At 51.7% G+C, this 12,053-nt stretch overlaps 6 protein-coding genes across 6 annotated transcripts in view; 3 read left to right on the forward strand and 3 right to left on the reverse strand.

The window, feature by feature from the left end:
- The window catches only part of BO66DRAFT_403731 (uncharacterized protein), a gene marked incomplete at both ends in the record, with an annotated part of 1,501 nt that extends 690 nt beyond the window's left edge, over positions 1–811 (reverse strand). The window contains 2 exons of the mRNA XM_025648881.1: positions 121–599; positions 671–811. Coding sequence (XP_025501357.1) covers positions 121–599; positions 671–811 — 620 coding nt within the window. The remainder of the gene's footprint in view (positions 1–120; positions 600–670) is intronic.
- Positions 812–1,167: 356 nt separating this feature from the next.
- BO66DRAFT_430531 (alpha/beta fold hydrolase) lies at positions 1,168–2,964 on the reverse strand. The gene is made up of 3 exons (XM_025650528.1): positions 2,242–2,964; positions 1,795–2,148; positions 1,168–1,714 (listed from the first exon to the last, which is right to left on the reverse strand). The coding sequence occupies exons 1-3, from the start codon at positions 2,617–2,619 to the stop codon at positions 1,538–1,540; spliced, it is 909 nt and encodes a 302-aa protein (XP_025501358.1). The 5' UTR covers positions 2,620–2,964; the 3' UTR covers positions 1,168–1,537.
- A 2,198-nt stretch (positions 2,965–5,162) lies between these two features.
- On the reverse strand, positions 5,163–5,518 carry BO66DRAFT_440993 (uncharacterized protein; the record flags this gene model as incomplete). Its single annotated transcript, XM_025651298.1, has 2 exons — positions 5,163–5,195; positions 5,267–5,518. 2 exons carry the CDS (start codon positions 5,516–5,518, stop codon positions 5,163–5,165), a joined length of 285 nt encoding a protein of 94 aa, XP_025501359.1.
- Positions 5,519–6,197: 679 nt separating this feature from the next.
- On the forward strand, positions 6,198–7,134 carry BO66DRAFT_440994 (uncharacterized protein; the record flags this gene model as incomplete). Its single annotated transcript, XM_025651299.1, has 5 exons — positions 6,198–6,221; positions 6,436–6,544; positions 6,595–6,718; positions 6,866–6,913; positions 6,972–7,134. The coding sequence occupies 5 exons, from the start codon at positions 6,198–6,200 to the stop codon at positions 7,132–7,134; spliced, it is 468 nt and encodes a 155-aa protein (XP_025501360.1).
- A 224-nt stretch (positions 7,135–7,358) lies between these two features.
- On the forward strand, positions 7,359–8,083 carry BO66DRAFT_440995 (uncharacterized protein; the record flags this gene model as incomplete). Its single annotated transcript, XM_025651300.1, has 2 exons — positions 7,359–7,689; positions 7,896–8,083. 2 exons carry the CDS (start codon positions 7,359–7,361, stop codon positions 8,081–8,083), a joined length of 519 nt encoding a protein of 172 aa, XP_025501361.1.
- Positions 8,084–9,244: 1,161 nt separating this feature from the next.
- Positions 9,245–11,947, forward strand: BO66DRAFT_457519 (OPT family oligopeptide transporter; the record flags this gene model as incomplete). The annotated part of the gene is made up of 6 exons (XM_025652169.1): positions 9,245–9,542; positions 9,597–11,009; positions 11,066–11,231; positions 11,295–11,371; positions 11,418–11,820; positions 11,875–11,947. The coding sequence occupies exons 1-6, from the start codon at positions 9,293–9,295 to the stop codon at positions 11,945–11,947; spliced, it is 2,382 nt and encodes a 793-aa protein (XP_025501362.1). The 5' UTR covers positions 9,245–9,292.
- Positions 11,948–12,053: the final 106 nt, after the last annotated feature.

Raw genomic sequence — 12,053 nt, forward strand, 5'->3', positions numbered from 1 at the left:
GGAGGGCAAGTCGTCATTGAACATGCCGTTGCCCACGCTGTTTTTTTTTTTTTTTTTTGTGTCAGTTGGTGGGCCGTTTGTCCGAGGGCTGGGTAAGGAAGTGCTGTAGGGTGAACTTACAAGAACCCTAGGCCAAATGCGATGGTCAAGGCCACCTTCTCAGACAGGCGGAGCTGCAGCTTCCAGACTTGGGGTAGTGGGAGGAAGAGGATCACCAGATCGGTGGCGATGGTCGAGGTGGCATTGGCGATCCAGGTGCCGACCTGGGAGATGCAGTGGCCGGGGAGACTCGGGTACCAGAGTTTCTGCACGGGGACGCAGATGAAGATGAACAGGAAGGTGATGCAGATGACCCAGCAGATCACAAAGGTGCCGATGATATAGGCCCAGCGTTTGAAGTAGGCAAAGCGGAAGATGCGATAGTACATCAGCAGAATGCTGAGCTTGGTCCAGACCAGGTTGAAGACGTAGAGGATCTCGGCCACGACCAGGAACTTGGCGATCAGGATGACTTGTCCAGTCGGTAATTGGTCGGCGTGGATGCCCATGCCTTCGTGGATCATGGCATAGATGAAGCCGACCACGACGAAGTTCCACCCCTAGATGGTGTGGTGTGTCAGTGTGATTCGAGAGGATCGAAGTACAGTACTGTACACCGCAGAGTACATACCATGGAAAAGATGATCATCCAGTCATCCCACCAGAGTTTCTGCTTACGTTCCAGTCGAGAAACGATCCGCAGCACAACACACAGAAAGGCAAGCACCGTCACGGAGGTGGTGGTGGCGGTCGCCCACCGCTGTTCATCCATCGCCATGACCACTTACACCGGGGAAGAAAACGGCTGGCCAGGGAAAGCGAGACCTCGAATCAGTCTCAGGTGGGCAGACGATCGCTATTAATATGGGAGCCGTGCATGGACAGAACCTTTGGTGGGAGACCCACTGCCCGAAGCTGCCGACAAACACTACATTTGGGGATGGGCTCAGGCGAATTTTACTCGTACTTTGGGGGGAGGGGGGGAGTTCTACGCCGCGTGGCCAACAATGAACTAGTGTAGCCTCGAACCGAACTTTGGGGAATGAAGAAAAAGCAAAGAGAAATAGAAAAAACGAATTGCTGGTTGGATTGATGGAGGCATGGAGCTGTCGTTCGCGTTCGCCGCCTGTCAGTGTCAAAAAATTTACATGTTCAGGTTCCACTGTCCGTCCCAATTAGGGCTGGACCAGCGAGTCCGGCGGCCAAGGCTTGTTAACATTTATTCAACCTTCGGCCAAGGAAGCGCCGGCTCCAAGTAGTCGAAGCCACTAGAAAGACCCTAACTCGAGGTCGCCCCATCCGATGTGTCAATCCTTTAGCAGTTTCGGGTTGTCCTGCCCACTTGGCACTGGTTGGCATGCAGTTCGTTCCTGAACTGTTCCAACTCTCTCCTGGCACTAACTGTGTACTGTGTACTACTTACTCTTCATAATCTATCTGCGCCCCTTCAGTAGTAGCCTAAGATCCAATTTTTCTTGTAGCTTCCCCTGTAGCCCGCTCAGGCACCGTAGCGAGTGACCATCTCACGGATCGCCGCGTTAACCTCCCGCGGATGCGTGGCATTCAGGTAATGGGCCCCTCCCTCCACCATCTGCAATTTAGCCTCCTGACTAGCGGAGAACCGCTGGATCTGTTCTGCGGGGACCGTGGTCTTGAAGGGGAAATCCTCCGTCCCCTGAATCAAGCGAAATACAACACATTAGCCATCCTGACGCTTTTCCCATATGTAGAATCATGCCGCGGGGGTTCACTCACCTGGAGCCAATACACGGGGCACCGCACATCCTTCAGGCGCAGAAGCAGCCCGTCCCGCGTCAACAGGCACATCAAGGCCATGCGCACCTTCTTGCGTCCCTCATCCCCCGTGTAGACCTGCTTCAGCGTCTGCACCCAGAAGTCGGTCGTCTCGGGCGTTCCCGACGCCCCGAAGCCGATCCCCGCGACCATCCCGCACCACACATCGTCGACCACAAAATCCGGGGTGGGAGTCTCGCTCGTCCATTTCTCCAGGAATGGGGTCAGCAGGGTGACGGGGTCCCAGCAGTCCTTGCTGCGGGAGTCGGCCGATTCGTAGTCCATCGAAGTACCTAAGGGCAGGATGCCAAGGATCTATCAATAGAAAATAAGAAGAAAGCACGTGAGGTTAGTCAATGCGATCGTTTATTCCCCCCTGTTGAGACAATCAAAATGGGAATAACCAACCCTATCTGGTGCCAAAAGGGCCATGCGTGCTACAACCCATCCTCCCTGGCTAGTTCCCAGGGCAAAGGCCTTCTGGATGCCCAGTTTTTCCATCACTTGAAGGGCCATGATGGCCGAGTCCCAGTAGGTGAAGTGTTCGGCGGCGGGCGCCAGACAGCGGGTGGCGCCATGGCCAAGCGGCTCGATGGCCAGCAGGTTGGTGGTGTTGGTCAACTCGGCATCCTCGAACTGGGGGCGGTAGAGCGACGCGGTCATGCACATCGAGTTGATGAGCACGCAGGTCGGCTTGGAGGGGTCATAGGTGTTGTTGTTGGACAGGGCATAGCCGACTTCGATGCCACCCAAGTGGGGGACCGTGATGGTATGTTGAGCGGCCATGATTATCAGAAGGATGTTATTGATGGAATGATGCAATCTGTGGAAGGATGCAGATAAGAAAGGGAAAAGTAGAAATAATGATGGCAGGAGATTTTCGACAAGAGCTAATGCGGAGGTTTCTTGGTTAATTAAAGTCTCCGCCTTATGTAGTCACTTCTTGATTATCCTAATGTAGGAGACTCTTCTCTCTTGTCTCTATCTTTCTCTCTCTCTCTCAACAAGAATTGCATGCACACCCCCTTTTGATCCACAACCACGCCACGCAGGTTGCAAATCCGCGACACCATGCGTGGGCAACCAACAACTCTCACGGGCAGAGAAAAAAACTAAATTCTCTACATAGGGAGTGTGTGCGGGCAAAAGGAGAACGAGGGAGGTCTGGATGGGGCACCTCACACGGTGATGACAGCCCTGACAAGAACGGGGACCGTCCGACCACGGAGTTGCCTCCCCAATTCGGGCGGCTGGCTCCACCAGGGCAACGGGTTCCTGACTCGACCAATGCGGAATCTTTCCTCTCGTGTCGTGGCAGGTCCTCGGATTTTTTTTTTTGCTTCTGGCGCAGTTCGCATTATCCGTAGCAACACACGCGTGCTAAAGGTACTATTGTTTTGACTTTCTTCGAGAGCATTTCGGACGCCTGCCGAGGGGCACAATTTCTGTTCAAGTTTGTGGGAGAGGCATCATGGATCCATCTTAGATGGAACGAATCCGAGGACGGCACGAGCTACTCCCGGCCTGATTGGTCGGAACCACGAATAACGTTCTGACCGCGGTTGGGTTAGTTTGGGATTCCCCTCGTACGAAGTTTAGAGTTGATCCTTCAGTATCAGCCGGTGATAGTCATAGAGTAATAAATTATTCACAAGGGCCGGCTATTGTCTCTTTCCGAAAAGGGAAGATGGGGAGAGAGGCCAAGTCAAACCTCATGACGTGGGAGGGAAGAACGAACCCAAGAGGGAATGATGGGCATGACGGCCATGACCAGACGGGAGCAAAACATGGATCAGCCCCTGTCAGTGTCGGTGTGAATTAAGCTTATTAAATTTGATTAAAAATCCATGCGACCTCCTGGTCTCCATCTACCACATGGCAAGCAGGAAAGGGTTCCAAGCTTGCTGCAATAATATGATATGATAAGTATCCTATTACTCCTTCGAAGAGTAATGCAGTGAAAGGCATCATAATTCTCATTATTCTTCTTTGTCTGTCATTAATGGCCGACTCTTTCCCCCACTAGCTCCGAAATTTGGCCGGGTATCCGGCTCGAGAACCATTTCCTTGTTGCCGAGGCAATTCAAATTCACAAGGACTCTTACAACACACCAAAATTCAATATCTCTAGATAGCAAGTAAGTACAGCTGGCATATATCTCCAAGAGCCGATCGCCACAAAACAACTTTATTGCACGACATGGAATCATTTGAAGCCCGCCTCGGCGCCAAGGGTGGCTGCACTCATACTTACTCAACGCGGACAATGCTCGGGAAATTATGCACTGCGTATACTGCACATTTGGGAGCCAGTTTGATTGGCGCTGATCTGAATGACATGGCGCAACGCCCATTAGTCATACGGCGTCGAAACCCACTTCTTCCTTTCTAGAATGGTTTAGCGCTCTCCCTTGCTCCTCGGCTCCGATAAACAATTCATTCGTCTCTGATCCTGCATACACATTCCTGACTATCAGCAGGGCTATCGAAGGGCTAACGAAGTCAGGGGCGACGGGAAAATTGGTGGCTCACGACTCACGAGCAGCGTGCTCCTACGAACTGCTCGATTCCGCTCTCTTCGGTGGTTCCACCTCCCGTATGGCCTGTGAGCCCTTTCATGCAGGGCATTTCTCTTAGAACATTCTTGAGACTTGAAGAGAACAACTTTATAGGGGATTTACGTTGTTGCGACCAGCAACGGGGCATGGCATCTCTCTCTCTCTCTCTCTCTCTCTCTCTCTCTCTCTCTCGATGGCCATACAGTTTCGCCGCTCAGTTGAGGCTCTGTGATCATCGATGACTCTACCAAGAAAACTCGTGGCCAATGAAGTCCATATGTTGCGTGTACATAATCGATCCAAAGATGCGACGAATGGGTACACCACCAGGTGACTACCCAAGCGTTATTCAAGGATCAATTTCCTTGTACAATATAATTGGCTCGTTGCGCTTGATGCAACTTTCGATCAAAGATCGTTAATGCATGAGCGACGTCACTTCTTTGCTAGATTGGTACTGCATAAGCGCAGAATGTCATGTCAATCTCGTATCAAACCGATATTTGGGAAGAAAAAGAAGCACCAAGACAGAAGAGAAACAAGTATATACTATTCTGGAACTATGGGCTTCCAAAAACTCTGCACTCTTGTGCATCAGGCGCTGATTCGGTCCGCACACCAGAGACACTCTTTTCACCAAACGCCCCTAGCCTGAGAGGCCTGGTCTGATAAAAGCCTCGAGTCTTCAACTGATAGACAGGAACATGCGACTTTCATGGTTTTGTTTATAGCCTTGAACCATCCGAGCCAAATTATGGTGCACAGCTATTTTCAATTCTCGATCATGTTTCGCAAGTCAACAGCCTTCCGAAGAGCCGAGTTACACGTGAACGGTATTAGACATGGAAACAAACCCACCGTCTGACAATACAAACATCATCATCTTCTTCATCTTCATCCGCTCTGCTCTTCAACGTCGAACACCAACTTAACCCCCGAACCGTCTTCCCCTCCCGCAAAGCATGCAACCCCGGAATCACCCCGGGCAAGCCCCCGTCCCAAAACTGCACGGGGTGCGGAACAATGGTCCCCTCATCCAACAGCCGTGTTGCCTCGCGGATCTGGTTGGGCCGGGTCGCAGTAGTCGAAGACTTGGTCGGCGCCGCAACTCCGGACGAGGGACTCATGCTGGGGCAGTAAGCAGGTCGTGACCACCGTGTAGTCGGAGAGCTTGGCGAATTGGATCGCCACGATGCTGACCGCGGTCGAAACCCATAGATGAGGATGTGTTGTGGTGGAGAGGTTGGTATGGGGGAGAAAATGGAGGAGAGGATGGAGGAAGAGCCAGCCGTAGGCTCTAATAAAGCGATTGCCCGATGGTGATTACGACACCACCCAGCGTGGCCGCATCCTAAAAAATTGAGACGCGCCGGGATGACTGCTTGTAGGTCAGCCTAAATCAGGATGTACTCGAGGAAGGCCCATCGGAGGGCTGCTCCGGGTTGCAGCCGTGGACGAGGCCGAACACGGTAAAGATATCATCTTCGCATATTCAACAAGAAGCATCTAAAGGTGGGAGTAAAGCAAGATATCCCCAACATTCGAGTAGGGGGGCTCAAAAGCACGGGCGACATAAGCATTACTTAACCATACAACACACCCGTGACCCGGCACTGCAGTCAGCACTACCTAGTAGATACTATAGGCAAAAGGACCAATCAGATTCGGGTCAGACAGTAGAGACAGAATGGTGCCCACAATCATCCTGGATCTTTGGTTAAGGTCTTTGAGGTCCCCAAATCGAAATATTTCTGGGAACTTCTATGCTCGGAGTTTCCTCTTACATATTCACACTCTCTGTCAGCCATGGAAGAACCCAAGCCGGGACTGGTGCGCAACCTCGCATTATTCAGCTGCATTTTTAGAAGATAAGATACAACAGCACCCAATGATGACCTTGATGCAGCCACACCCTACCTTCACGGGGATCCATTGCATGTAATGACTGCGACGTGAGTTTGACCTCCCCAAGTTTCTGCTATAATGCGTATGTGTACCTCGCTAACCTGGACTTTAAAGAATTTGCCTGTGTCTCTTCTGAAAGAATCTCGAGATTCCTATCGTAACAACCTCTCTGATCAGTATAGCGACTGAGTTAGGCGGACTGGACAAGATCTCCTGGATTACCACGGCATGGATGCTTGGATATGCCGGTAGGTAGCCACTCCCCAACTCCCTTGCTGGTATTGATCGATCTCTGCAGGCGTCCTCGTCCTCTCCGCCAAGGTTAGTGATATTTTCGGTTGGGAACCATGCCTTCTAGTTGGTGTCGGGTTGTTTATAGTCTTTCTCGCAGCCTTTGGTGTCGCTCAGACGATGGAACAATTGTGAGTTCCGACATTAATTACTGGCAAGGTGCACAACATCCCGCTGCGGAAACCAGCCCTTGTTGATTAGGTGGATATTCCTTCTCAAGTAAGGTCTCCCTTATTCTCCTTATTTCGCCGTCTCTGCCGCTGAACGACAATAACCAGTGTCCCCTCGGGAGTTGTCGCCGCCCTATCTCTGATCATGCTTTTGATGTAACAACTTTCCCCATCATAATAAGCCAAACGCTAGTGTTGGCCTTGATTTTGCTAGGTCCTTGCAGAGAACCTATCTCAGAGTTGACATTCTCGGAGCTATCCTGCTCCTGGCCGCGACCCGTCTGCTGGTGACTGCTCATGATGAAGCCAACGAGCAATTCACCTGGCGATCGGCGTTCACCATCACATTACTCATTGTCTCGGGTCTCTATGAATAGTTTTCGTCGCTTGGGAAGGACGAGTTGACACGGAGCACCGGGAGCCGAGAGCATGCGTTCCCCTGGCGGGTTTTCCGGAATCGGGTGTGGTTCGCAATGCTCCTGTAAGTTGGTTTACAGTACACCTGCCTATCTCTCTTCATACACAAACACGGTACTAAAGACCAAACCTTCGGGAGGTCTACAGGAATGTGGTCTTCCTCGAGATAATCTGGTTCGTGGCTATGTTCGAACTCCAGCAGCGGTTTGAGATGGTCAACCAAGTCTCAACCTTTCATGCTGCCATCCGGTTCATTCCCTTCACGGTGGCAGCATCGGTCGGGTCAATTCTGGCCTCAACTGTGGCAAAGATGCTCAAGGTACCCCTGCTGTATCTGCTTGGCATCGGCTCATCGATGCAAGTGGTATCCTACGTTCTCCTGGGAACGGTGTCCGGGCAAGATGACATCTCAGCCCGTCAGTACGGCTACCAAGTCCTTGCTGGGCTTGCATGCGGGATCAACATACCGCTGTTGACATTGATGACGCGATATGCTACGGAAAGAAAAGCCCATGGTAAGCTAATTCGATATTCGATGGTAGAAAAAATCGAAAACGTTGCTGCCTCGGGAGACCTTATCTCTTTTCTTTCTCTCTAGCGGTCGCCATGGGAGGATTGCCCAGTTTCGAGTGACGGGCGGCTGCATCGGGCTAGCTATCATCACAACCTTCCATCCACACTAGCTATCTTCGCTCGCATTTGACCCAATCTCTGGGGGCAGATGTGACGGAGGCGGCACAAAAACCAACTGGAGTCATCGCGACCCTGCCCGCGGGGACACAGGATCTGATTCGCGGCACTTATGCTGCTAGCCATGACTTGCAGATGAAGGTGCTGGCGGGGCTTGCGGGCGGGCAGGTCCTGGCCACTATGGCTATGTGGCAGCCAAGCCCTAGTATAATATACTAGGTAGTTCTTGAGTTGTTTAATCCAAGTACTATATGTATGAATTACACCGATCATATTACTGAGCTAGTAAATACCTGAGACCATCACGATAAGCTCCAGAGACAGCAGGTCATATTTACCCAGGCCTGAGCGGGCCGGATTCCGAACCACCCCAGGCGACTAATGCAAGACGACCAGATATGCAAGCCCCTCATGCACCCTTTCAAGTCTTTGTGGTCCTTGCAGTAGTGGTGCGACTTTTAGCAGCCTATACAAACGAATACTTGACTCAACAGCTCCAACCTAGAGTGAGGTTCCCGTCAATAACAACATCTGCTCTACCTAGCTTATCTTGTTACTAGTTTATTGCCTGTTCAGTCAACTCATCGCTATCTATAGGAGAGTCGGGGTCGGTGAATACAAGTCATATCAACGAAGCCAGAGCCGAACAGTTGCCACCTTACACAAATCCCTGTAAGTTTTGCACACTCCTTATCAGCTAAGTTGTATTTGTGCTTAACTACCGTTGCTTTGCTGCTACTTTTCAGCTTACTTGTCTTCTACACAATTAGCTTCTAAGAGACGTGCTATATCACATATTCAAGATTATCCTTGGTAGTGAGAAACATGAACTAATATTCTGGCAGCTATTGTTTTCACGGTATGCACCATGGGAAAAATCCCTGGCCCCCCGACCCAAAAATGATTCGAGTGACCCGACAACCTGTGGGGAGGCCGGTAATTACCGTTCTGATATCTAGTACCCTGGGGTGTCGCTTGGACCCGACACCCCCCCGCGCAAGTCCGACGGAGTGCGAGAAAGGATTTTGTTGATGCCCCCACCAAAATGGCGGGGTGTCTTATCGCGCCCAATCCGAGACGAGACTATGAACATCTCAGAATGCCTTTACGTGAGGCCTACTGTAACCGAGCAGGGTCCTTATCAGCTAGTCCCCTCGGGTAGCGCCACTAAAAATGCTTAGCCGATGCTTAGCCTCGATACTGATGCTGCATGCCGCGTTGCGTCGGAGCTAGGCATTAGACGATAACTTAGCAATTAGCAACGTATGGTTCGCTTATCAGCTGCAAATTGAATCCTTCGCCACTGGAACACGAGCCGGTCGGCCGGTTCTGAAAGGGTGTGAGGGCCCCCCCTTGGTTCATATAAGTTGGCAACTCCATCCGTCATTGGTGTTGGTGCAAGGACGCACATCTCTCATTCTTGCAACCATGGAGATCAAACAAGCGGGGCTCTCGATAGACGAGGGGCTGACTGACAAGTATGAGGAGAAGTCTGGACACGATCGATCTTCGATGGAGCCCAGGATCCTCGAGAAGGGAGAAACGTTTCCTGCGGACGAGGACCAAGGCTTCGAGAGCGACCAGGTGGTGAGCACTGCGGCGGATTTAGTCACCCAGATCATCAAGGTCGAGGATGATCCCTCCCTCAACCCTTGGAGTTTCCGGATGGTTTTTCTGGGTATGTCTGTGCATTGCCAAAGGCCAGGCGGCGTCTATGACTAATCTCATACAGGAGCTGGATTGTCTATCTTTGGTGGTGTGCTGCAGGAGATCTTTTACTTCAAGCCGCAGACCATCTACGTTTCCCAGGTGTTCCTGACTGTCATTGCCTATATCTTGGGAGAAGCCATGGCGTATGCCATTCCCCGCCGTGGCATGATCGGACGTCTGTTGAACCCCGGGCCGTTCAATGCCAAAGAACACGCTGCTATTGCCCTTATGTCCTCAGCTGCCACTCAGTCTGCACTAGCCACTGAAGCACTTTCGGCCCAACAGCTCTTCTACGGTGGCTATCCCAACCATGCCGCCGCCATTTTCATCGTCCTCTCCTCCCAGCTGATCGGATTCGGGATTGCGGGCCTGTTGCGCGATGTGATCGTGCGCCCGGTCAAGATGATCTGGCCCATGACGTTGCCCATCACTACTCTTCTCGAGTCCATACACAAGGACAAGCAAGAGGCGAAGGCAAAATTGAAGATCTTCTATATTTTCTTCGGGGCGCTCTTCGTCTGGACGATCATCCCCGAATACATCTTCCCCGTTCTGGAGGGTGTCTCCATCTTCTGCTTGGCCAACCAGCACAGTCTGGTATTCACCAATCTGTTTGGTGGTGCCTCTGGGAACGAAGGGCTGGGATTCCTCTCCCTTTGTTTTGACTGGAACTATATAGCATCTCTCGGTTCGCCACTTTGGGTTCCGCTCTACTACTTGACCAACAACCTTATCGGCTACATTGGGTGCATTGTACTCTTCATGGGTGTGTACTACGGTAACATCTGGCGCTCGCAAGACTTCCCGTTCCTGTCTCAGCTGCTTTACTATGGTGACTCAAACTCCACAAACTACAATGCCTACAATCAAACCCTCATCCTCAATGCGGACTATACTGTTGATCCTCAAGCCCTGCAGGAGCAAGGTCTGCCCTGGCTGACCGGCACTTACGTCGCCTACCTCATCACATCGAACATGGGTCTAACTGCTACATTGACGCATATGTTGCTATGGAACTTTGACGATATCAAGGTGGGCTGGGCGTGGGCTGCACCGAGCCAGCTCAAGAAGTGGCTCAAGCCTGAGACATACAAGTTCTGGGCAAACCAGGAGACCCCGGAGGAGCGGTTGCAGCGTCGCGTGAATGACACTTCTCTGGATCCACACTACCGGCTCATGCTGCGCAACTTGTACTATGACACGCCGCTCTGGTGGTGGGGAGCAGTGCTCCTTGGCAGTTTCGCCGTCGGTATGGGCTGTCTGTATGCCATGAAGTCCACGCTCCCCTGGTGGGGGTTCATCATTGCCAACTTGCTCACGCTTCTTTTCATGCTCTTCTTCGGCGCCCAATATGGGCTGACCGGATTCCAGTTCAATGTGCAGCCAATCTGTCAGATGTTGGCGGGCTATATGTTCCCTGGCAAGCCATTGGCCAGTATGTGTCTTCCCGGTTGCACTCTCCACCTTTGTTTGTTGCTAATGCGTCCTCAGACCTCTATTTCACTTGTTTTACGTATAACTCTCTCCAGCAGGGGCAGGTTCTAGCCAAGGACCTACGACTTGCGCAGCAGGTCCACTTATCGCCACGGTGCACCTTTTTCGTGCAAGTCAGCGGGTGCATTACCGGGGCCCTCTTCAATTATGTGATGATGTTGATGTGCGACCCCATTCTAGTCCACGGTTACGATTTCCATGTGTGTACTGACCTGCCGTCCTGAAGCATCGTGCAGAACCAATCGGAAATCCTGCTCTCCGAAGACGGTACCAATATCTGGAGCGGTGCCAATGTTCAGATAAGTGCCCTTCTGGCTTCCCAGGCAAAGAGGAACCCGGCTGATCTCAGTTTACCAGTTCAACAGCCTTGCGATTGCCTGGAGCATGGCCAAGGACATGTTCTCCATCGGTGGCCGGTACCAATGGGTCACGATCTCGTATCTGGTCGGCTTCGCCGTGCCTGTCCCGTTCTGGCTGGCGAACCGCTTCTACCCCTCCGGCATCTTCTCCTACCTCAATACCTCGATCATTCTGTGGTACATGGGCTGGCTGTTCGTGGGCATCAATGCCTCCATTCCGGTCTATTTCGCTCTCGGCTTCGCTGCCCAGTTCTGGCTGCGTCGCTACCACCCTCACCTTTTCAACAAGTATAACTACATTGTCTCCGCTGCTCTGGATGGCGGGACGCAGATCTGTGTCTTCATCCTTACTTTTGCTGTCTTCGGAGGCAGTGGCACTTCGCACCCTTTCCCGTGAGTTGTCCCAGAGCCTGATTTTGAGTGACATTGACCGGCTAATCGAGTTAGTACCTGGACCGGCAATCCCGACACGAGTGTTCATAACTTGGACTACTGCATGGTGAACCCGGCGACGCTTTGAAGCTGTCGTGGTGTGGATGATTCGAATACGAGATGACTAAGAAGTGGAAAACTTTTTTTTGAACATGAGCATGTCTTCTTCGATCAATGGAGAGGAACATAATTTT

This window comes from Aspergillus aculeatinus, assembly GCF_003184765.1.
Source record: "Aspergillus aculeatinus CBS 121060 unplaced genomic scaffold BO66scaffold_41, whole genome shotgun sequence".
Taxonomy (NCBI): Eukaryota; Fungi; Ascomycota; class Eurotiomycetes; order Eurotiales; family Aspergillaceae; genus Aspergillus; species Aspergillus aculeatinus.